A 26,856-nucleotide genomic window follows, 5' to 3' on the forward strand; every position below is an offset into this window, starting at 1 on the left:
AGTGTAATCATGTACTAGCATGTATGCTACGGAGAATAGCCTGCGATCAATAACAATTAACAGTGGAAATTAGTTGGAAATTTAGTGCAGAAATATATTTTGTTTGTTTGTCTGCATTGTTATTAATGTAAGTAAAATATGCAAGTCATAATGCCGTCTTTGCACAATAATTTTGCAATTGCCCAATCGGGCAGAGTGCCTGGTGATTTAGCTTGCCCGGCAGTATTTTTAATTGCCCCGGGCAATCGCGATTTATCGGAGCCTGGTACTACACCCCTTGATTGTTACTATTTTTGCATTTTTCTCAAAAAATAATAACACACTGCTAAGTTCTGTATATTGTAGGTGCAAGGAATCCAGTTACTACACTAGAATTTCAGTGACTCAAGACAAGCGGTACGTTATTTAGGATAAGATTCCTTGCCCCTATAATATGTAACTTTTGTTACCAGTGTGTAGTTATTTTTTGAGAAAAATGCAAAATTATTCACAAAATTTATCAGGGGGTGTAGTACCACCTTAATAACTTCTGCGTGTGCGTGGTATGAAAATGCGTACTATAGTGACTTTTGCGTAAGCGTATCCAACAAGAACGACTAATTTACGCACACGCAACTACCGTATTTGAGCATTAAATGATTGCGCACTTTATAATTGGTCCGCCAGCGAAAAGGGAAAATGAAAGATAAAGTTAAAATTGTATTTTGTTTTCAAAAATAATATGATATTATACAGATGGAATCACACAGTTGAAAAGTTACGGTTATGAATGAGGTTACTGACTTTGCATCTTTTTATTTTATTTATCCACTAAATCCTACTACAAATCTTCAACGGTGGACCCTTCTCAGTCAGCCATCGTCAGGTTAAGTAAAGCGTGTGCGCTATTACCAGTGAGTGATGTGAAGAAATTAAACCGGCAACATTCAGCATGTGATGCATAGTAGCGCGTAATTGTTGTGTTGTATTGCTCAGTCCTCAACTTAGTACTATTAGTTATCCCCTGTTTGTTCATGCAATACGAAAAATATCACTTGTTTTGAGGTCGTATCACATGAGGCCGCAGGCCGAGTGTGATACGACCTCAAAACAAGTGATATTTTTCGTATTGCATGAACAAACAGGGGATAACGAATTTATCATTCAGTAGACATGAATTTAACACAAATAAATAAATAAATAAATAAATAATAATTAAATAATACCACAATCATAAAATGATCAAGTTATAGGCCTACTCCAAACTCTTCCAAGTATGCTTTACAGTTTTCTGTCATGCAACTACCGCCTTAAGCCATGTAATACAGCGCCATTGCCAAAGCGTGGCGCACACTTAGCACGCGACGTAATTGCCGTCTCTACCGCATACGCGATCAGCAGTGTACAATAGAACGCGAGTATGCAGGCCCGTTTATTGCCGGTACTGATTAAGAGCTGAATAATACGGCTATATATTGTACGGTAATTTATGAACGCTGAACAATACGAAATTATATTAGTTGGCTATTAACCAATGAAATGTCGTTATTCATGTCTACTGAATGATAATATGTTATACGGCTATATTAATTAGCTTTCAATCAATGGGATTAACATATTCATGTCTAGTGTATTGGCTATTCCAGCTGAAATTCATACACCCCTATGGAGGACACGATCTGAATCTCCCTCATATGGTTGTAGATTTGAAGTGGAGTCACCTATTCAGGTAACCCCATTTGAAATTCACACCCCCTCTGTGCAAGATTAAGGTCATGTCTTACATAGAGGTGTATTGACTTCAACTGGAATTACCCAATGATATTAACTATAAATACTAGATTTATTTATAGTTAATATCATTGGGTAATTCCACTTACTTTGAGTTTTCTGTCTAAGACTTTCTTGCCGCCTTCTTCACCATAGTCATATTCATATGGATAACTCCAATCTCTAACTAGGAACATTAATGACTGCAAACAAACAAACAAATAGACAAACATGAGTTTTCTGTCTTAGACTTTCTTGCCGCCTTCTTCACCATAGTCATATTCATATGGATAACTCCAATCTCTAACTAGGAACATTAATGACTGCAAACAAACAAACAAATAGACAAACATGAGTTTTCTGTCTTAGACTTTCTTGCCACCTTCTTCACCATAGTCATATTCATATGGATAACTCCAATCTCTAACTAGGAACATTAATGACTGCAAACAAACAAATAGACAAACATGAGTTTTCTGTCTAAGACTTTCTTGCCGCTTTCTTCTCCATATTGTCATATTCATATGGATAACTCCAATCTCTAACTAGGAACATTAATGACTGCAAACAAACAAACAAATAGACAAACATGAGTTTTCTGTCTAAGACTTTCTTGCCACCTTCTTCACCATAGTCATATTCATATGGATAACTCCAATCTCTAACTAGGAACATTAATGACTGCAAACAAACAAACAAATAGACAAACATGAGTTTTCTGTCTTAGACTTTCTTGCCACCTTCTTCACCATAGTCATATTCATATGGATAACTCCAATCTCTAACTAGGAACATTAATGACTGCAAACAAACAAATAGACAAACATGAGTTTTCTGTCTAAGACTTTCTTGCGCTTTCTTCTCCATATTGTCATATTCATATGGATAACTCCAATCTCTAACTAGGAACATTAATGACTGCAAACAAACAAACAAATAGACAAACATGAGTTTTCTGTCTAAGACTTTCTTGCCACCTTCTTCACCATAGTCATATTCATATGGATAACTCCAATCTCTAACTAGGAACATTAATGACTGCAAACAAACAAATAGACAAACATGAGTTTTCTGTCTAAGACTTTCTTGCCACCTTCTTCACCATAGTCATATTCATATGGATAACTCCAATCTCTAACTAGGAACATTAATGACTGCAAACAAACAAATAGACAAACATGAGTTTTCTGTCCAAGACTTTCTTGCCGCCTTCTTCACCATAGTCATATTCATATGGATAACTCCAATCTCTAACTAGGAACATTAATGACTGCAAACAAACAAACAAATAGACAAACATGAGTTTTCTGTCTAAGACTTCTTGCCGCCTTCTTCTCCATAGTCATATTCATATGGATAACTCCAATCTCTAACTAGGAACATTAATGACTGCAAACAAACAAATAGACAAACATGAGTTTTCTGTCTAAGACTTTCTTGCCGCCTTCTTCTCCATAGTCATATTCATATGGATAACTCCAATCTCTAACTAGGAACATTAATGACTGCAAAAAAACAAATAGACAAACATGAGTTTTCTGTCTTAGACTTTCTTGCCGCCTTCTTCACCATAGTCATATTCATATGGATAACTCCAATCTCTAACTAGGAACATTAATGACTGCAAACAAACAAACAAATAGACAAACATGAGTTTTCTGTCTTAGACTTTCTTGCCGCCTTCTTCACCATAGTCATATTCATATGGATAACTCCAATCTCTAACTAGGAACATTAATGACTGCAAACAAACAAACAAATAGACAAACATGAGTTTTCTGTCTAAGACTTTCTTGCCGCCTTCTTCACCATAGTCATATTCATATGGATAACTCCAATCTCTAACTAGGAACATTAATGACTGCAAAAAAACAAATAGACAAACATGAGTTTTCTGTCTTAGACTTTCTTGCCGCCTTCTTCACCATAGTCATATTCATATGGATAACTCCAATCTCTAACTAGGAACATTAATGACTGCAAACAAACAAACAAATAGACAAACATGAGTTTTCTGTCTTAGACTTTCTTGCCGCCTTCTTCACCATAGTCATATTCATATGGATAACTCCAATCTCTAACTAGGAACATTAATGACTGCAAACAAACAAACAAATAGACAAACATGAGTTTTCTGTCTAAGACTTTCTTGCCGCTTTCTTCTCCATATTGTCATATTCATATGGATAACTCCAATCTCTAACTAGGAACATTAATGACTGCAAACAAACAAACAAATAGACAAACATGAGTTTTCTGTCTGAGACTTTCTTGCCGCCTTCTTCACCATAGTCATATTCATATGGATAACTCCAATCTCTAACTAGGAACATTAATGACTGCAAACAAACAAACAAATAGACAAACATGAGTTTTCTGTCTTAGACTTTCTTGCTGCCTTCTTCACCATAGTCATATTCATATGGATAACTCCAATCTCTAACTAGGAACATTAATGACTGCAAACAAACAAACAAATAGACAAACATGAGTTTTCTGTCTAAGACTTTCTTGCGCTTTCTTCTCCATATTGTCATATTCATATGGATAACTCCAATCTCTAACTAGGAACATTAATGACTGCAAACAAACAAACAAATAGACAAACATGAGTTTTCTGTCTAAGACTTTCTTGCCACTTTCTTCTCCATATTGTCATATTCATATGGATAACTCCAATCTCTAACTAGGAACATTAATGACTGCAAACAAACAAACAAATAGACAAACATGAGTTTTCTGTCTGAGACTTTCTTGCCGCTTTCTTCTCCATATTGTCATATTCATATGGATAACTCCAATCTCTAACTAGGAACATTAATGACTGCAAACAAACAAACAAATAGACAAACATGAGTTTTCTGTCTAAGACTTCCTCCCCACTTTCTTCTCCATATTGTCATATTCATATGGATAACTCCAATCTCTAACTAGGAACATTAATGACTGCAAACAAACAAACAAATAGACAAACATGAGTTTTCTGTCTAAGACTTTCTTGCCGCTTTCTTCTCCATATTGTCATATTCATATGGATAACTCCAATCTCTAACTAGGAACATTAATGACTGCAAACAAACAAACAAATAGACAAACATGAGTTTTCTGTCTAAGACTTTCTTGCCGCTTTCTTCTCCATATTGTCATATTCATATGGATAACTCCAATCTCTAACTAGGAACATTAATGACTGCAAACAAACAAACAAATAGACAAACATGAGTTTTCTGTCTAAGACTTTCTTGCCGCTTTCTTCTCCATATTGTCATATTCATATGGATAACTCCAATCTCTAACTAGGAACATTAATGACTGCAAACATAAAACACATCAAAAATAATTTAGATTTTGTGCTGCAAAATAACGTTGTATAATTCTGGACAGTTGCTTAACAAACTTTTGCCAAAATCTGCTCTATGATTTTACCAGTAACTAACGTCAAGACAAAACTAGAATTTCGCGTTTTTCGACCTGCGCGGCTCTCGACGCAACATTTTAGCCTTGTTTCAGTGGTCGTCCCCACAAAATTTCATGAAATCAGGTCAAAAACCTCAGGCTGTGCTACTCTCCGCCAAGTTTTATCACTGTAACTCGTACAGATCTCCAGATATTCTGTGCACAAGGTTATTTTGCTTGATATGCATAAATTATGCAAATTAGGTCCTTAATTATCATATTTTGCGACGACAACCTGCTAAAATTTGGAAACCACCAATTGCCGCCCCTCCACCAAATTGCATCACAATATATGCCTTACCAGTTCCGAGAAATTGCACTCGCAAGCTCGGACGGACAGACAGATGGACGGACAACCAGGAAACATAATACCTCCGGTGGAGGCATAAAAACAGCATTAACATCGTAACTTGGTCGTAAATTAACAAACAATAGTTGTATTTCCTTTGAAATGGACATATCACAGGATGTACATATTAAAATAAGATTAACAGTCCATTCATGCATGACATATACAACTGTCATAAGTTTACGACCAAGTGTCAAGAACCGGGCCCAGATCCTTGCAATTTTATTCTATTGTACTATAGACAAATCCAACCAGCCAAGGGATGGTCAGAATTTAGTCGGCCATGACTGGGTCCCGTGCACCAAACTGGTGTTGTGACTGCCCAATTGGGTGGATTCAAGCCGCTTAAAAATCGATGTTATGTTGTATTGTGTTGTAAACTTTCATCATTCTATTGTCTACATGTAACACGGGTGATGAAATGCAGTTTAAAATCCCGCCAAGGACGCATCATTTCATATTTACCAACGGGACCCAGCAATGGCTGCCATTGAGGTGTAGGAATGTGTGAAATTAGATTGGTCTATAGATTGGTGTTTCTATATAATATCCGACACCTTTTGATGTTTTGTGATGATCAAGCACAGCAAATCATTTGTTGTACTGACATTCGTTTTTGGCTACCGTACCTGGAAGGGTTTAGCCTCTGTGCTCTCCATAGCTAGTCTACCATACTCTGTGAATAACTGCAGATGATGGAGATCATCTTCTTGGATATTTTGACTCAGATTATACACCTGAAAGTAAGAGAAAAAGGTTTAGGATTAGGCCTCAAAAATCTATGACAAACATGTAAAAATTTGGGTTACACAACATAAGCTTTTTAAAGGTCCGTAACCTGATTGACAGCCTGATCATATCCCTGGATTTTTCTCATTGTTGATGAGTTTTTGGTATGATATAATAGATCATATTTTTCTCATTACCATCCTGAAGTTTGATGCTCCAAATCCATGCATTTCCGATGAAATCGTGAAAAAAAAATGCATTTGTGGTTACCAAAATTGGAATTCAAGGAACGGAAGTTTGGCTCGGATATGTTATATACAAATTAAAATTTCCTCACTGAATACCGTAGAGTTGATAGCTCAGTCGTATCAGCATTAGACTATCACACAAGAATCCCAGGTTCAATTCCTGGTGTGGCTGGTTTGATTTTTTTGTGTCTTTTTCAATCCATTTTACACAATGTATGTCCATGATCGAGATGAAAGGGCTTTATTGTGACAATCAGTATTTAACACTATTTTGGCCTATGATCAGGAAACTTTGGTGGGAAATGGGCTGCTTGCCCTTTTTCTTTTCCTTTGCACTCCTCATTTTCTCTTTCATTTCTTGTCAGAAGGGCACTATTCTATTTCATTTTTTTGACAGAGAGCACTCTTCCAATATGTGTCTATGTGTACGTATAATGTGTGCATATACTACTTACCTGTACAGAACTGGTCATTGTACTAAGAGCGAATACTGTAGCACAATCCCTGACGGTGGATTCTGTGTCAAATGCACCTTGTGTATCCATCAACATTACAACCACCTGTAAGCAAAATGAAATTGAGAAAAAATTAATTGTGGTGAAATTTTAATCAATTGGGAGCATAATGATACATGTAGTGCAACCACAGACTACTACAGACCATATATCAACAGTCAAAGTCCCTGTGTATTGTATGCTGTGAATTCTCGCATATTCATGAGGGCCGATTGTTCGATCGTGTCATGTCTAACAATCACGTTAGAGTTGCGTGCCTTCGCATATACGCGATAGAGTGCTGCATGCCTTTGTGATAGACTGTGAAAATATGCTTTAAGTGCATAGCAGTTCTGCCTCTCGCATTTCATGGAACAATCGGCCTTCATTATCGGGCGATGTTGAGACTTTGACTGCTTGTACACGGTCTGTTATCTCTTTTGTCCATGTGTGCAACAATATGCTTTTTGACTTGACCTAAAGTCACAAAATGCTACAGCACCAAGCAACTGAAAGCGCAAGTTTAACATGTGATGTGATTGACTCATTAATATGCCAATAACGCTTATGGGCACAGAATGTGTGATGCAATTGCATCATCATGCGAACACACTTATGGGCACAGAACATGTGATGCAATTGCGTCATCATGCGAACACACTTATGGGCACGGAACGTTTGATGCAATTGCGTCATCATACGAATACACTTATGGGCATATGGAAAGCTTGGCAATGGTTCATCATCATGGCCTAGCCAATGAACAGCACCCTGGTAATCAATAGAAAACACTAACCTCTTCTCCATCTGGTCCTGGACAAAGGAATAATTTACTCCATATCCATATTCCTGTTGTTTCCCTCTCTGAGCCACCTCTCAAAGAGAACCCAGACAATGGTTCATCATCATGGCCTAGCCATCTACAGCACCCTGGTAATCAATAGAAAACACTAACCTCTTCTCCATCTGGTCCTGGACAAAGGAATAATTTACTCCATATCCATATTCCTGTTGTTTCCCTTTCTGGGCCTCCTCTCCAAGAGAACCCAGATAATGGTTCATCATCAATACCTAGCCAATCCACAGCATCCTGGTAATCAAAGAAAACACTAACCTCTTCTCCATCTGGTCCTGGACAAAGGGATAATTTACTCCATATCCATATTCCTGTTGTTTCCCTTTCTGAGCCTCCTCTCCAAGAGAACCCAGACAATGGTTCATCATCATGGCCTAGCCAATCCACAGCATCCTGGTAATCAAAGAAAACACTAACCTCTTCTCCATCTGGTCCTGGACAAAGGGATAATTTACTCCATATCCATATTCCTGTTGTTTCCCTTTCTGAGCCTCCTCTCCAAGAGAACCCAGACAATGGTTCATCATCATGGCCTAGCCAATCCACAGCATCCTGGTAATCAAAGAAAACACTAACCTCTTCTCCATCTGGTCCTGGACAAAGGAATAATTTACTCCATATCCATATTCCTGTTGTTTCCCTTTCTGAGCCTCCTCTCCAAGAGAACCCAGACAATGGTTCATCATCATGGCCTAGCCAATCCACAGCATCCTGGTAATCAATAGAAAACACTAACCTCTTCTCCATCTGGTCCTGGACAAAGGAATAATTTACTCCATATCCATATTCCTGTTGTTTCCCTTTCTGGGCCTACTCTCCAAGAGAACCCAGACAATGGTTCATCATCATGACCTAGCCAATCCACAGCATCCTGGTAATCAAAGAAAACACTAACCTCTTCTCCATCTGATCCTGGACAAAGGGATAATTTACTCCATATCCATATTCCTGTTGTTTCCCTTTCTGAGCCTCCTCTCCAAGAGAACCCAGACAATGGTTCATCAACATGGCCTAGCCAATCCACAGCATCCTGGTAATCAAAGAAAACACTAACCTCTTCTCCATCTGGTCCTGGACAAAGGAATAATTTACTCCATATCCATATTCCTGTTGTTTCCCTTTCTGAGCCTCCTCTCCAAGAGAACCCAGACAATAGCCAATCCACAGCATCCTGGCAATCAATAAAAAACACTAACCTCTTCTCCATCTGGTCCTGGACAAAGGAATAATTTACTCCATATCCATATTCCTGTTGTTTCCCTTTCTGAGCCTCCTCTCCAAGAGAACCCAGACAATGGTTCATCATCATGGCCTAGCCAATCCACAGCACCCTGGTAATCAAAGAAGATAAAAACAGAAACGTAGATATATCAGAATACAGATACCAGGGTTTGCAGGTTTTTGCCACAGGTGGAAAAAAACATGGTATTTGGCAAAAACAGTTTTTGTGAGTTTTTGCCACTTTGTCGGCAAAAACTTGATAGATACATTTTGTACAAACCTCAAAACACAAAAGGCAGCTATTATTATAATAGAAAAGGCAGCTATTATTATAATAGAATCTTCTTGCAATAAATTTTATAAAATGTTGTGACTCTTTGATCAGAATGATATGAAGTAAAGTTTAGTAAACCCTAGTACATGGTATGCCGAGTTTGTTTACATAAAGCATGTCGTGCTTGTTTACACATGTCATGTCCAAAGACTAGTTATCTGTTCTGTGAACTCTTTGAACTATGGGTGAACTGGCGTTAGGAGTAGATCACTGTCAAGATGTGTGAAATAACTGTGATGGTCAGTGCCAATGTTTACATCAGCAATATGTGTGATGCCTGGCAAAACAAGTCAGATGTCATGAAAATTAGTTTTGACATTTCTCTTCAAAATTATTTGAGTGATTTGAGTAGATCTCAGTTCAGATGTGTGAAATAATACATGGCAAAACAAGTCAGATGTAGATATCACAAAAGTTGATATTTCTATAAATTTTTCAAAATTATTTGAGTGATTTTGGTGCCCCTCCCCCAAATCAGTGATGTCAGTTTCTAACATGGGTCATATTGTCAGCCTTATGGTAATATCAATGACCCCTCTTTTACTGGGTCAGTTTTTTCAAAATCTTCTCTTTTTTCCCAGGAAATATCCAAATTTTCACAGTAGCCAATTTTTTTGTCATTTTCTGAAAGAGCAAAATATAGCTTAGTTTGTTTCAGTTGAAATTTTAAATCCAAGATGCCCCTCTGGCCCTCCCCATGGTAAAACACTGTCAGCATTAAACTACACATAACTGTATGAAGGGGGGAAATGGGCATAAACTCATTCTATTTACTGCCCAGTCAGTCTCAGCTCAAGTGTTTGACAGACAGTTCAGATCTATTTTAATCACTGCATTAATTTACACTTGCGTGGTATAACCATAGACTATGGTATAACAATGCAATGATACATAATGTACAGCATTTAATCTATTAGCATGAGATAACAGAATGATATTGAAATGAGTTTAGACTTCAATTTGCAATCAAATATTTTCACTCATATATATTTTTGTGCTGCTTCATGTATACTTTCAAGCTTCTTCTGCAAAAGTCAAAATCGGCTGTATTGTTGAAAAAAAAAAATCCAGAAATGTTGGCATTTGGTTGTAAATTTTGGAATTTGCCAGGAAATGGCATCAGGAGAGGTGTTTTGCTTCATTATAATTAACCGTATGAGAACTACCTGCCGATTGGCCAAAAAGAAGTTATCATTATCAATTGGCCCAATCAGCAACATTGTTAGAATAATTTCACCAAGCAAAAAAAATTGGGGGTGAATTATTTGCAAAGCTCCATTCTGATTGGTGATTAAAATGAAAATATCATGCAATTGACCAATCAGAGGCAATGTTAGATCGGCAGGTAGTGCTCAGGGGGTTTTAAGATATATGTAGATGATTATGGAAAATGCTATCTCTGAAACCAAATCTTCCCCAAAAATGAACATTTTTTGAAGGGTTATTCCAGATGGTCAGTGCATGGATGTTTTATTATATAGAATCAACTTTTTGCTGACTGCAATTCAAATTTAATATGTTATAAAACATTTTTAGGTGAAAATTAAAGCTTTTAAAAAATCATTATAGAATGTGACATGACATGACTCACTAATCAAATAAATTAAATGTTAGGTGTAATTTGACATGTGCATCAAGTGCCTAACATGTGTTTGGTCAAATTATAGTACTGCATAATTTGTTTTTTTTACATTATGATTTGATATTGCAGACTTGTAGAACACTGCATTGAGTTCCTAATTTCTGATTAAAATCAACTTTTGAATTGAAAATACTGCAGTACATCAGGACACAGATTTGGTGCAAAATCATTCAAATTTGCCTTTTAAGCTAAAAAAAAAGTTTGGTGTGCATGTCATTTTTAAAGTATGGTAATTTACAGGCTTCGGTCCTATATTTGACAAATCAAGAACAATGTTTTCTAATCAAAAATGAATAACACTTGATGCCATGATGCAATCACTGCAAGTCATATATATCCATGGAATTGCTGGCTGGGCCAGCGAAACTCCCTGGCAAGAGGTTGGTGACCGTGTGCGTGGCACCTGAGGGGTCCCAGACTCAATTTCCGGGGGTAACAAGTGAAATCTTTGTTCATCTTCTCTCGTTTTTCATTCCTTCTCTGCCTTCCGATAGCAAAAAACCATGGTTCGTGTTATTAGGGTTAATGTCTAAACCAAAAATTAGAGCTTTATATTGTTCATGTGCAGTAACAGGCAGGTGAAATATATGTAAGTAATACTGTATGTGCTGGTTTTTTTTCATGGGGGTTTTATACTCGCTAATTTCGTGAGTGGACATGCAGGTGCGAAAATAACAACATGACTATACAGTTTTTAGTCTATTTAAAGTTATTTTAATACAATTACATACATTCTGTGAAATAAACAACTCGCATAATTTCCAAAAATTCCCAAATCACAAAAATTTCTGAATGCGAAAATAACTGCATAACAGTAATGAGGCCAGGTGCTACCCATGTAGTAAGTTATTGCAAATGAATGTGATATTAGTAGAATAAAAATGGCTGTTTGCATGTGGACTACACATGTATATGCCAAGGCCTAAAAAAATTGTTTGATTGGCATAACCCGACCGACCCTAAAAATAGGCCTGACCCTAGACTTTTTTTTTTTTTTTTGCAAAAAGTTTTTAAAAATTAAAAAATTTAGATATGCAATTTACCGCTAACAATGTGTGTAAAAAATGGGGTTTTTTAAAATTGCCGACCGACCTACCCTAATTTTTTTTTATGTTACGCCAATCAAACAATTTTTTGAAGTAGGTAAGTAAGTAAGTAGGTAAGTGGGTAAGTAAGTAAGTAAAGTAAGTTTAAGTAAGTAAGGCAGGCCCGCAATTGAGTAATAAAGTGAATAAGCAATCAAATAAGCAAGCAAGCGAGCAAGCAAGCGAGCAAGTAAATAATAAGGTATCTGCATGTATGTAAAATAAATAAACAAACAAGATATACGATCGGTTGCGGTCACCTGCGACCGCGAGCACAGCCACCAGGCGGTTTTGTTGATAACCGGAAGTGATCCCTTAATAACCTTTGACCCGCAAAATATTACATACTGCTCAGGATGTCATAAGGAATATTCCTGGTGAATTCCAGCTTAATCGGAATTTATAAATGGATTTTGATTTTTTTAAAATTTATGATTGACCTTTTGACCCCTTTAATGACCTTTAACCTCAATGAAAAAAAACCTTATGTACAACGACAAAATGCATTGTTCTGATTTTAATTAAAAAATTCTACTATGTTTAGTTGTTGAGATAAAAATTCTCGAAGTTATTTAACTAAAAACAGGAAGTGAACCCTTAATGACCTTTGACCCCCAAAATAAAAATACCGTGCATACATCTAGTAATACCAATTCATGTATGATGGTTATATTGCTCTGGTCTGTTTATATTTTGAGATAAAAAATTTTAAAATTTTTGATAATTTTGGTTTTGATCGGAAGTAACCCTTAATGACCTTTGACCCCAAAACTGTAGGCATCCTAAAGACCCTGGATAGTAGCAATGCATGTGTGCTAATGGCGACTCTCTGCTATGTAATTTGTAAAGACAGTGATTTTTTGAATATTTTTTACAAATTTGTGGGTTTTTGACCGGAAGTGATCCCTTAATGACCTTTGATCCCAATTCTGTGGTATAACTTTTGGACACTGGCTATAGGGGATGCATGTGTGCAAGTGACGTCATGATGCTATGTTATATGTGGGAGGAGTAGCATTTTAGTGAAAATCAAGTTTTGGCCATTGACCGGAAGTGGATGACATTTGACCGGAAGTTGATCATGTGACATCTGTGGCACCACCAAACGGTTCTACTGACCAAGTATGGTCATCATGCCTGAAAGCATGTGGCTACGATGGCTGATTATGATGTTGACAGAAGAAGAAGAAGAAAGAAGAAGAACGCGGTAAAAACAATGCACAGCGCCGATGGCGGCTGTGCAACAAATAATCAAGTTATAACATGAGTGTGTAGTTCTGTTAAGAGCTCCTTCAAGATGCCTACTTAGCATTATAATGGTTAGAAATGACCCACATACAGCCTTTTTAAAAAAAAATTGTGCAAGTGAAAAGCGCCCTCTTTGGCAATTAGAAAATACCGTTGTGGCATAATGCTTACATCAACATCAAGGGCGTAGTCTTAGCTCTCAAATGCCGTTTGTTCTGTTCAATTTGCTTGTTTTAATCTCGAGAGATATGCTTACTTTAAAAAACAACTAAACGGTAAAATCACAATTGTGCCACTTTTACTAGGGAAGAGGGCTGGATACATGTAAATCAATGATAGCATCAAGTTTATCAAGAGTTCCTTCGTGAAATTAAAAGAATGCATCAACTACACAACAATACACAATTGTTTTTACTGTTTTATCATGGTACAGGTATAATGATCCTCTTTTTCCACTTACGACAAATTAAAAGATAAATATTTCACATTCTGCTGTAAAATTAAATATATACATGTGCATGTCAATGATTTTATTATGGTAAATACTGTTCTCTTTGTCACTCAAGACATGTTAAAAGACAAACAAATATTGCACACTTATAGGTTAAAGAACTTAGGTTAAAGAACTTAGACAAGTTCATGAAATTTGACACAATAATGCACGCGCGCTGATGTTGATGCATTAGATGCATCAACATCAGCTCTGAATGGTGTACATTTACAGCCCTATTCCCTAGTATAAAAGTGGCACAATTGTGATTTTACCCTTTCGTTGTTAACTACATGTAAACATATCTCGAGATTAAAAAAAGCAAATTGAACAGAACAAACGGTATTTGACAGCTAAGACTGTGTCCTTGACGTTGATGTAAGCATCATGTCACAACGGTATTTTCTTATTGCCATATAGAAGGCGCGTTTTACTTGCACAATTTTTTTTTTTGACAGGCTGTATATAATGAAGCAATGAATGATATCCATGACTTTATTGGACATGTCAGGGAGTGACTATAAAATGAAAATACAATATTAGCATGGTTAATAAATACCTGTTTACCCAAGCCTCTCCAATTAAGAAATGTGGTGATCGTGATATGGTGAAAAAAACCCTGTTCTACGGGGTTTCCTTGGACGTAGAGGCGTGGTCAGTCTATTTTTTATTATTTTTTTCTTCAAAAGGCGTAATTTACGGGGTTTCCTTGGACGTAGAGTCGTGGTCAGTCTATTTTTTATTATTTTTTTCTTCAAAAGGCGTAATTTGACTATAGTTAGTAAAAGAGAAAGCTTAAAAAAATCTGAATCAAATCTTAACAATTTGTGCAAACATAATAATTTTGAAAACCGAAATTCCAAAAAATCTCGGTCAAAATCAATCTATTTTGGCCCTAAAATGGCTGTTTTTGCTTGCATGATACATGTACACAGCTAAAACAGATCATAAAACATAAAATTTGGGTCGGATGGGCCCGCACACCTAGAACAGGGGTTTTTTTTGTCGTCTAGTGGTGATGATGACATAAACACATTAGTGATATATCGATATTAACCATTTTCTTGGAACAATTTTTGATAATATTTTAATGTTATCTTGCAAAAACTAATTAACTGACACTGACCCGGCAGCCATCTTGGATGATAGTCATCATTTCACTGATGGTGTTATATCCAACATCTTTCCAGTTGAGTGATCATCTACCACTGTGGTCATCTACAGTGCTGACCATTCAACTGGAAAATATGTCCAATATCTAGCTGTGAGGTCAGTGTCAATTAATTGGTTTTGGCTAGATGTAATGAATGTATCATTTCTACACATCGGACCAATACTTTATCAATTTATGATGTATAAATCCACTGGCGTGCGCAGCACATTGAAAGTGGGGGGCCAGGTTGTTCAGTTCCCCCAAATGGAGTCTGATTAGGAGCGCGTTTTTCGCGTTTTTCCCCCGAATTTCCCCCGCATGACCAACAAAAGTGGGGGGGGGGGGGCAATGGCCTCCCTGCCCCCCCCCCCCCATTTGCGCACGCCACTGTATAAATCAACCAGTTACAGTACAGGCAACATTACTCATATCATCAGAATTAAAGGGGCATTTTGTGGTTTGAGCATCCTCTTTTTTATGTTATGGTTTATTGATAGGAAAAAAGCCTATTTTTTCCCCTAAAATTTCAGTGGATTTTGGACACTGAATTTGTAAGTTACCATACCCACTGTGATGTAATTTGTCTGTCGTTCAAACACAAAGTACAAATCGAATGGTGTCTTTGTCAAACAACTGAATCCGCAAGAAAGGCAATGCAGTATGCACACAAATTTGTAGACCTAGGTTTCTGATGGTATAAAAATCTTAACGTAAGTGAAGTAGGGTGAGACTGTGGATTACAAAGTGCCCTTTGAATTGTCAAAACATGTTACATATTGCACTGCACATACAGCTCAGTTAATATTTAACCCTAACCCGCCTGTATACTACAAAATACTACTTGATATATGCGCTGTTCGTGCGTGCATCCCACGTGGTGTGATGATGCAATCGCCATAAGTGATATAGAAACGGTTTCGCTGGCCAGCGAAGCCCAAGACCCGTGGCAAAGTGTCACCGACCGAGTGCTTGGCATGCGAGGGGTCTTGGGTTCGAATCCCACCCAGAACAAACAACTTCTTTCTTTCTTTTCTATCTTTATCCGTTCCTTCTTTCCCTTCCCGTCGCCAAAAAGCCCTTAGGGGGTTAGGGTTAAGATATATTGTATGTAATGTTGCGGCTGCTGATATAAAGAGGGCATCAGTCCATTCGGCTGGCTGGCTGGCCTTATGTACAAGTCACAGTTTACAGGAGCTCAGACAGCAGCTGGGGGGAAGGGAAGAACTAGACTGTGATTAGAGCAAGACTAATCTTTGGAAATGATAATCAGCGTGTGTAGCAAGCAAGTTGAAACAAAGCTGCCCCAAACCCCAAAATGTACACCTGACCACTTGCAATGTCAGGGAATGGTTGACAAACAAAATGTTTATCGATAATATCACTAATGTACTACACTACGTGAAGAAAAGCTTATTGGTAGTAAGACTTACCTGGAAGTTGTCTTTGGTCTTTTGATAGTGAGCATGCTGGGTATTAAAGGAGGGGATGAAAATATAACTAAAATGCATTCAAATAAACTACAAGTAAGATATGATGACTACTAAAATGTATTCAAATAAACTACAGGTAGAAATATCATGACAACTAAAAGTAACATACATAAAATAAAGCTCTTGTGCACAAAAAGCAAAACTCTCTGATTTGTGATAGATTGCAATTAACTTTGCTAAATTATACACTTCTGAATTGAGCTGGGCATTGAAATCTTGAAGTAAACCTTAAAATGCAACTTGAATATTGCACAAAATAACCTTTCCAGCGCAAGTCGCAATATTGCGATTTGCGCGTAGGACGATGGCGGCCATCTTGGATGCAGGTATAAGGAAACTAAAGTCTGCACAAAAAGAACCTCAGCTGTTACAAACACACCTATAGCTTCAGAACTAATAATTGTTTTCACATTATGTCAACATAAAAAAGAAGGATGGGTTATTACAGCATTTTGATACCTAATTGGTCAATTTTGTTCAATATTAACAATACAGCAGTGTTTTGGAAGAAAAATAGCTGAATTTAAAAGTTGCAGCTATTTGTATTCATTTTGAAGTAAGCATGAAGACAATGGCGGGCTTTACGTGCTACCATAATAACCATTGATCGCTGTAAACTGCAACTTTTAAATTCGGGTATTTTTCTTTTAAAACACTGTGTTGTTAATATTGAACAATATTTGACAAATGTGGTATCAAAATGCGTGTAAATAATTCATCCTTCCCTCTATGTTGAAATATTGTGAAAACAATTAGTAGTTCTGTATGAAGCTATAGTCGTGTTTATAACTAGCTGAGTTTCTTTTTGTGCAGATTTTAGTAAGTACTTCATAAACATTTCAAACGATTTTAGATTCCTGATTATAGCCAAAATAATAAATTCTCGATCATGAGAGCCAACTTGGGTACGCACCGTTATTTGCGCCTAGCGTACTATGCAAAGACCGGCGCTTACGGCGCAAACACAGCTTCTGAGAATTGACCAATCACACGGTCGTTGCTAGGCAAGGTCAAGGTTCGGTCATGCAGGTCACGCGATCATGTTATTCTATGAAAAGTACGCTGATGCAGAAGGTACATCCTCTCATAATCGAGAATTTGTTATTTTGGCTATAGCCGTATACATATTTCCCTTCCCTGCTCAGTGTACCCAAGATGGTCACAATGCACATGTTGCATTAATTGCATCATGCACACAGAATGGTATGTTTCCAAAAATGCCTACTTGCTCGTAGTAAGTGTAATAAATATTGAAAACGGAATAAAAAATGAAATATAACTTTTTTTGTTGCGAAACTTTATAAATATATAGCTACATGACAAACTAAAGGCCAGATGCAACACTTAAAATTCCTTTTTCTAGTACAATGTAAGTTTACATTATGTTTCTATCGGTGATCGTTTTTTTTTTAAATGTGAAATTGTTAACACAAAAATGTTAAAAATGTTGCTTCACTTTTTGTGCACTTAAATCTACTTACTAACACTAAAATGAAAGTAATAATGAAAGCTTGAATGAGTCAACCAATATAGCACAAGAAAGCCCTATCTGCAATAGCTGCCCTATGGACATTTGACAATTTCTACATTCTATATTGTACACATACCTAAAATATGACACCTGGCAGCTATTGCAGATAGGGGTTTCTTGCACTCAGCTTTCGCGATATAAAGCAGACAAATGTCAAAAGTAGGATTATTATTATTTCATGTGCAAGTTACGTACCATGCGAACACAATGTACAGTTTGCACACTGTCAAGTAGCCCTCACAAATCAAATTTTGCAAATCAACTAAAGTTGCACATTTCATTTGAAATTTTGCAAGTCAACTTAAAAATTGGACATTCCATTTGAAATTTTTCAAGTCAACTTAAAAATTGGACATTCCATTTAAAATTTTGCAAGTCAACTTAAAAATTGGACATTCCATTTAAAATTTTGCAAGTCAACTTAAAGTCAAGTTAAAATCCATACACCCCTGTTTAGAAGACATCTTTAAAATCTCCCACACAGGGGGTGTAGATTTCAAATTGAGTCACACATTCAGGTAACCCCATTTGAAATTCACACTCCCTGTGATTACAGTCAGTCCTTCAGGGGGGTATTGATTTCAACTGGAATAGCCTACTTTGAGGAAATTAGTAACAGACTAAAGGTCTGTTCATAATACGCCACAATTGCTTGCATCATACTGCAAAATAATGCATTGCAGTATCGCAATAAAGTTAAATACATATTTTAACTTCAAAATGCGGTGAGTTGCGGCAAAAAGTAATCGATATATCAGCAACGTACCACACTGCAAAGCAATTGCTGCATAGTATGGAACAGACCTTAAATGTCTACCATACTAATGACCTCAATATAGCTACACGTAGCTAGTCATTATTTACGGAATCACATTTTATCAGTTTAAGAGTAAATGATATTCTCATTCTGACTCCAGTTGGTAAGTTTCAATTCTGAGTAAAATTTTACATAAATGCTGCAAAATAAGTATTTGGTTTCATGCTTAAATTTGCAAGCAGTTAACTTTTTTTAAACAAAGATTGATTACATGAGCAATTTATTGTTATGAAAAAATATAAGGAGCACTGCAATCATGCACATGCACACACAATAATTTAAAAATTAACCAATACATGTAATTTTGGCATTGATCAGTGATCACTTCAATGTCATAGCGCCCTCACCCCCAATCATGGACCAGCGATACATCACATCACAATAGACAGACTAATGCTGTGTATGCAATGGGCAAGTTCCATGATGGCATATATATTGGGCTAAGGCTGTGCAATAATTATGAGCCCTGGGGAGGGGGGGGGGCAAGAAATTTTTGGCGAGCCGAAAGGGGGGGGGGGCAAGCAATTTTAACAGGCCGAGAGAGGGGGCAAGCGATTTTTGGCACGCATTCACGGGCGCCTTTTAATAAAATGCTCTAAAAAGGCTTAGGAAAACGGTATGGAAACGCTTAAATATGCAAATTTTCCTGCTCGCTGCGCTCGCAACATACATATAGACCATTTAAAGTTTGCAATTTGGGATCCCAAAATTTGGCATGTTCAAGGGGGAAAGAATTTTTGGCGGGCCGAGAGGGGGGGGGCAAGCGATTTTGACGGGCGAGAGGGGGTAAGCGATTTTGGCGAGCCGTTCGGAAATTTTACCCCCCGGGGGCTGATAATTATTGCACAGCCCCTAATATTCCATTTAAAATCCACACTACCCCTGTGGCAGCCCTCGAATTAACCCACGGCACCGACGGCATATTGCCGTGGGTGCCCACCCCCATTGCCGCAATGCCCTCAAAATATGTCCTTTACCGACGGCAGTCAATTGCCGTGCCCCTAAATGAATTTGCCGTGGGTGCCCTAGCCGGCCAGCCTTGCCCCTTCATTATAAAATCATTAACAAATACTGGTTAAAACCCCGAAAAATTGTGGAAAATTAAATCGAAAATCTTGAACACAATCGCTATTTTGAGCATTGTAACCCAGCTATCAATCACAGTATACACAATAGTTTGTTGTCAATTAATATTCATTACCCCTACGGAGCTTACATATTCAGCCAATCACATCGGCTTTTATACATTATTATTTATATCTGGTTGCTAGAAATCTGACTTCATTATCCCGATTGGTCAGAGAAATACCTTCAACGTACTATCGACCAATCAGAAACGCTGTTAGTAACTAGTAAAGCTTCCTCATGTCGTGAACAAAATCCGAAGCGCTGGGCAAAGTTTGCAAATCAATTGATCTCTCGATTAGCAAACATTGACTTCCCATTGCAAACCGATGGCGATCCCCCTTCCGGTATCGTCTTATCTTGTACATGTGAGCCCATCTCTAGATATGTTTTGACGAAATAGTTTTTATCCCGGCGAATTTGATCAATATCATTACAAAGTTACAGCTGTTTCATCGCTGTTTCGAGTCAGTTTTGCAGCTCAGAACTAGGGATCGCAAAATTTAAGTAAATTAAACTGTTGATTTTGGATTGCTTTGTATTATTTAAGCAGGTTTTTTGAGCAAGCAGGTTAGTTTTAGTGTAAAGTTGAGAGTCGAATTTTACTTTGGTGTCGAATTCAGCTGACAGCAATGCATCTATTCGCTTTTGAAAAATTGCCTTGGTGCCCTTCTCAAATTTTCAACAGTTGCCGTGATGCCCTTTTGAAATATTACAAACTGCCGTGATGCCTTGCCTTTTCAGTGAAAATCCAAGGCAATTATCAACTTGCCCTAAAAAAGTTGCCGTGCCCCTTCAGATCCTTAATTCGAGGGCTGCCCTGTGGAAGATATCTTCCATAGGGGGAGTATGAATTTCAAATGGAATGAAAACATTTAGGCATACTCGTGTCAATTCCAGTCACGCATTACGCAATGTCCAATAAGTGTCACACCCAACTGCGTGCACGCCATTCTAAATTATGTATCAAGACAAGGTGTTATGAGTCAAGATTGTTTTTTTTTTGCCAATTATAAGCCGAATAAACTATAGTCATGAATGCATTTAGTCAGGATGGAATGATGTAAAATATTACATCATAAATTCTGTAATCTCATCATTGGTAATGAATATTTCCTGTCTTGGGCCCATACCTAAATACCAGTGTGCAGCTATCCTCAGTTTGACTGGGGAACAGAGGTTGTGCTAGGCTGCATTTTGGGGTCCCGGACTCACCAAAATACAGTTAGGATCCCCTATTTTTAAATTTTCTGCGAGTTCAAGGATTCCTGCAGAACCCCAGCTTTTCTATCTAGTGCTACCGCAGACATACTATATTTATAATGCTGCATTTGGGCAACTCTGACTCACCAAACTCTACTACGGATCCCCTGCTTTCAGATTTTCGGCAAGTTTGGGGTTCCCTGCAGACTCTGGAGCGCTTTGTGCTAGTGCTACCCCTGCTGGGGAATCCCGGCATTGTGGCTCAGTAAGCTGCAGCTTGGCTGGGGAAGGCTGCACACTGGTAACTAGGTATGGGCCAATAATAAAATAATTTGTTCCTTAAAGGAAATCTGTACCATAAACTAATCAATGGCTATATAGTTGCAGTAATAATAAAAACGACAAATAGTAAAAGTCCCAAGCTTATATACGTACAAATAAAGGAGAAATTCTTAATTCCTTCTGACGATCAACGGTCATTTTGCAATTCATGGCGGCGCCATATTGATACCGATGTATTTTTATTATGCTGTAACAGTACCCGATATTGAAACCAGCGAAATCCGTGCCACTAGCACTCGCGCTCGTGAACTTTGGTGACACGAAGCGAATACTACCAAAGTTCAGATTCAACATTCGTTCAAAAAAAAAACGCGACAATTTTTACCCATAAAACTACAGAAGAACATAAAAAAATGTATTTTAAGTAATATTTATGACCAAAAATGTCTTTTGAGAGCGAAAAGTAAAAATAGCACTAAAAACCAAATTTAAGCTGTGGGGTCGCTGAATGCCATAGCAACATCGCACTTTCGCCGTGGGTCTGTGTGAAAGGTTACGCTACTGCTTGTGGCAGAAGCAGCTATCATGGCGGCTTCCATGAATCGCAGTAACGAAGGATTAAAAGTGCTTTTTCTTTGTTAGGAATATTCCGAAATTCATATAGACCGTCTGGTATGTTTAATTTAGGGGTATAACTACAGGGTGGGCCAAAAACAACTTTACCCAAATAAAAAGGTTCATATCTCAAAATTGAAAAGTCTGCATCAAATTGTTTTCCCATATTCGTAAAGAACATCTTCTTAAGAGTATTTGGTGAAAAACTATCCAAAATGTATTAAATTAAAAAGCGTGGCGCTAGTTTTAAATCAAAGGTCAAAATTAACTTTGTCCACGCTTGAAGGTCTACTAGCTGTCGCGTCGCATCACTTGCAATACCGAGTTCGATAGCGTATGAGAACCACTCAGTATACGCACAAATTTGTTCAGCAATGTTATATAACACAGCCAAATAAATCAAACAGCTACGATATTTCGTCATGATATGCAGCTTTCATGCTGCAAAAATATAAAAACAATTCTCTTAAAATATGCGCAAAAGCAATTGTAACCTCAGACCTCATTTTTTGTCATGTTTTGTCAAATGTTATCTACAAGAAAGTTTGCACTTTTTGCGTTCGTGGTATGTTCGGCCGGCAAATTATTGCGTCGACAACTGACTCTGGGGTTAGCTGCAAGTTCCCTTTGAACCGCTGCAATATTCGCTGAACGGTCAGTTCCAGTGGCGTAGATTTCTTTTTGACATTGGGGGGGGGATGAAGTTGGAAAAAAATCTTGAAGTATAGTCAATCCAGCACCCTTTGGCGACAGAATTAGTTTATGATATAAATGCGATGGCTGCGAAAATTTTTGCTATTTTGAAGCTAAACTGATGAAATATGGTGTTAAGCGTAGATTAAATCTTGTATGAAGCTTGCGAAAATTGCACTTTTGGGGCTAAAATGGGCAAATATGAGGTTAATTTGGTCAGAAACCCATTATCAGGCGTCAACATTGGGGGGATGATTGTATGGACCATCCCCCTGGCAAAATATTGGGGGATAAATCCCCCATCCCCGGGATCTCGCCTATGGTCAGTTCTTGGGCGTCCGCTCCGTGCTTTGCATCTATTCATCGCACTTCCGATCGAGGTTGTGAAAGTTGTTCTTGTGTAGATTTATGGTAGGTTTTGGCGGGACTCTTGCGTTTGGGAAACGAATCCGAAATTGACGCTGCACTTCCAAAAAGCTTTCTGTTAAGGGCTCTAAAATGGCGTTTATTGCGTTTCGACAGTATTTTTTGTGGGACATGAGAGCACCTCAGACCTATCGAATTGCATTCTGAATCTGAAGCATGTCTTTCTGATATCAAATAATTTTCATTTTTGAAAATCACAATATAATACACATTTTATGACAAATTATAAAAATTTGATATTTTTCAAATTTTTGATATATAACAGTCCTCGAAGTAAATTATATAAATCTAATGACATATTCTTAAAGTGTATGTAGCAGGGAGGAAAAGCCGACGGTCAATTGAAAATTTTGACCTTTCACATTGAAGATATGGATTTTTTTCCCAAAAAGACCTAATTTTTTTTTGGTGTTTTGGGAAAAAAAATCCATATCTTCAATACGAAAGGTCAAAATTTTCAATTGATCGCCGGCTTTTCATCCCACCTACATACACTTTAAGTATAAATCATCAGATTTATAAAGTTTACTTCAAGTACTGTTAAATATCAAAATATCAATTTTAATGATTTGCCATAAAATGTGTATTAAATTGCAATTTCAAAAATCAAAATTATTGATATCAGAATGACATTCTTCGTATTCAGAATGCAATTCGATATGTCTGATGTGCTCTAATGTCCCACAATAAATACTGTCCAAACGCATTCATACCCCAGCCCTTAAGTATACCTCTGCCATAAAAGTCCTCTCTTGTGTTGTGAATTGCCTTATCTTGATACCTTGCAAACCTATTTAGAAATAAGCCACGCAGTCTCAAAATGCACGAAGACCTAGTAAAAATTCAAAACATGCGCCAGATGAAACCTTTGTAATTGTGTAATTTTTATGCTAATTGTTGGTCAATGACAGGAGTGAAGTTCGAGTACATGACAAGTAAATGGGGGTTAAAATCGATTGTATTTCTTTCATGCATGTAAAACAATTATCACTTTTCAAAGACAAACCAAACGGGTTTACTAATTACATGTATGCCTAACGCATATGTATGCTTTACTCTTAGCAATCGGACAAATCCCATTGAATTACGTGTGGACAAAGTGATTTTTGACCCTCGGACGTAAAACTAGCACCATTTTGTTAATTTAGTTCCTTTTGCTTTCATTTCTTCATCACATACTCTTAGAAAGATATACATTTAGAATATGTAACATTATCATGAATAGCTCTTCTATAATTCGAGCAACCACCCTCTGAAATTGGGTAAAGTTGTTTTTGGCCCACACTGTATATTAGCCATTGATTAGTTTATGGTACAGATTTCCTTTAAGCCAATTCAAGCAGCATTAGGCTAAAAAAAATTGTTACGTCTCAAAGCCCATGCACGCGTTCGTTATTTCTTAGCCTGTACATGTCAGCTGAAATGGCAAATTCATTTTCCTTTTTTTTATTTATTTTTTTATTAGTTTTTGCCGTAAAATCATGAAATTCTAAGACAAATTTGGAAGGAAAGTTACTTGATTCGATACTCACATTGTTTAGGTATAAAACAATTGATAATATTTATACTTCAATTGTGTAAATCAACCACAATTTCATGCTGTGTTCTTTTGAACACTCAAAAATGACATAATTCAAACTTTTGTTTTTAAAAAAAAAAATTAAAATCTTTAAAAAAAACCTCATTCTGCATTCGTTTTAGAAAGTGCCATGGGCTTTGAGACATGGCATTATTTTTTTTTTGCCTTATATAAAATCCCAGTGGGATTGATGTGCCTTACATAATCAGTATGACTGTGCTTTAATATTACATTGATCACAAATTATGTAATCACATTACATGTATTTCCAAAAATCAAAATTGAGTTGAGACAGTGATATATCTCCAACCTACACACTGTATCCATAAATTTGTTTTTATAAAAAAACATATAAATTCATTTACACTGTTTCCATTTTCCTAAAAAAATTGAGAATAAATGTCAAGTTATACAGACAGGACTTTGTGGCTTTGAAGAAATAGACTCCTGACATGTACAATGTAGTCTCAAACAAAACTATTGAATTGATAGCAAACCCGGGGGGTCACTCCCATTGTGGCCTGCTCTGCCTGTACCCCATCCGCGATAATAAAAATGTGTATATCGTGTTTAGGGTGTCAAAAACATGAAAAATTTGAAAAAAGGGTAGCAAAATTGCTAATACGCGGAAATGAAATTTAGGGTATGAAATTTGATGCAAGGAATAAAATCCCTGTTTAGGGTATAGGCCACAATGGGAGTGACCCCCGATAGCAAACATAGTAACTAAAACCAATTTGAAAAACCTGTAATTGTAATTCAAAGGTCAAGGTCAATGCATAGGAAATATTCCCAATGTTTTCAGGATTATTTTGATACCAAATTATAAATTTCTCCAAAAAATGCAGAGAGGACATGGTGTCACTTTCATTCCTCATAGTATAATACAATTTGTTTACCATAGCATGCATTGCTGAGATTCACATTATGAAAACCACAAAATCCTGGTTTTATATAAAGTTGTCAATAGGCATGTTATTCATTCTAATTTGGCATACGTACAGTAATGCCACTGCCAAAGGACATCTGACTGACAACCTGTGTTGATGGTCACTTATGTCCTTTGGCAGTGGCATATGTACAGTAATGCCACTGCCAAAGGACATCTGACTGACAACCTGTGTTGATGGTCACTTATGTGTAACTGCCTCTCATATTAACATCCAACCATTTGATTCACTCACATATGTGACCTGCTCCCACAAAACCAGACATAAGTCACTAATTTTGAAAATTGAGTTTTTGATATTATCATTTATATAGGTCTTCAGCGTTCATTTGATACCAAAATTATGTTTCTAGGACATGTGGTCCTCATTCTACGGTCTTTCAACAGGAAGGGGGGAAGCGACACATGAAGAAAAGGCAAATGCAAGAAAAATGGCTTTAAAGTTGTAAAATAACATGTTTAAGGGACTTGATTTGGCTCAGAAAATGCTAGATTTGGGTGCTTTAGACATTAAAGAATATTTTGTTTTCAATGGTAGGTTTAAAAAGTAAACAAAAACTGAAAAACAAAATCTGCAAGGTTTTTCACCCCTTTCCCAACTTTGACTTGCCGTATCTTTGAAATGGCTGAGTGCGTCAGAGCGGGTCACATATAAATGTATACTCTACATGTATATGTGGGCAGGGTAATACATGTACAAACTTTGAACATGTATAGTGTGTGCATGTCCTAACACATATCAACACTGCGACAACAGGTCAATTACTCATGATTTTGGCGATGAGTTTGGATCCCCCCATACAATAATAATAGCGCCCTTAACCCAGAGGGTCTCAAGGCGCTTACAAACTAAAAACCAAAGTACAGCATAAAAATACCAGGTGACAATTTCTTCTAAGGAAGGGGAAACACATCAATTGCCAGGTTGACAAAGTTCTGGCAAAGATCTGTCGCCATTTTGAAATTGCAAGAATTTTTTTAATACAAATGCTTTGTGAAGAAGCTTAAATTAGCTTTGAAAAAAAATAGGAAAGAAGTCACAAAAATGTAAATTATGTACTGTATACGCTGAAATTTTCGCGGTGGTTTAAT

General features: G+C 37.0%; 1 protein-coding gene across 1 annotated transcript in view; it reads right to left on the minus strand.

Moving 5' to 3' along the window:
- LOC140138927 (atlastin-2-like) overlaps window positions 1-26,856 on the minus strand; it is a 60,689-nt gene that overhangs the window by 23,994 nt on the left and 9,839 nt on the right. The window contains exons 3-6 of the mRNA XM_072160709.1: window positions 9,078-9,212; window positions 6,987-7,091; window positions 6,184-6,291; window positions 1,860-1,952 (exon numbers count right to left, since the gene is read on the minus strand). Of these exons, the coding sequence (XP_072016810.1) occupies window positions 1,860-1,952; window positions 6,184-6,291; window positions 6,987-7,091; window positions 9,078-9,212 (441 nt within the window). The remainder of the gene's footprint in view (window positions 1-1,859; window positions 1,953-6,183; window positions 6,292-6,986; window positions 7,092-9,077; window positions 9,213-26,856) is intronic.

This window comes from Amphiura filiformis, chromosome 18 (assembly GCF_039555335.1).
Source record: "Amphiura filiformis chromosome 18, Afil_fr2py, whole genome shotgun sequence".
NCBI classification, from domain to species: Eukaryota; Metazoa; Echinodermata; class Ophiuroidea; order Amphilepidida; family Amphiuridae; genus Amphiura; species Amphiura filiformis.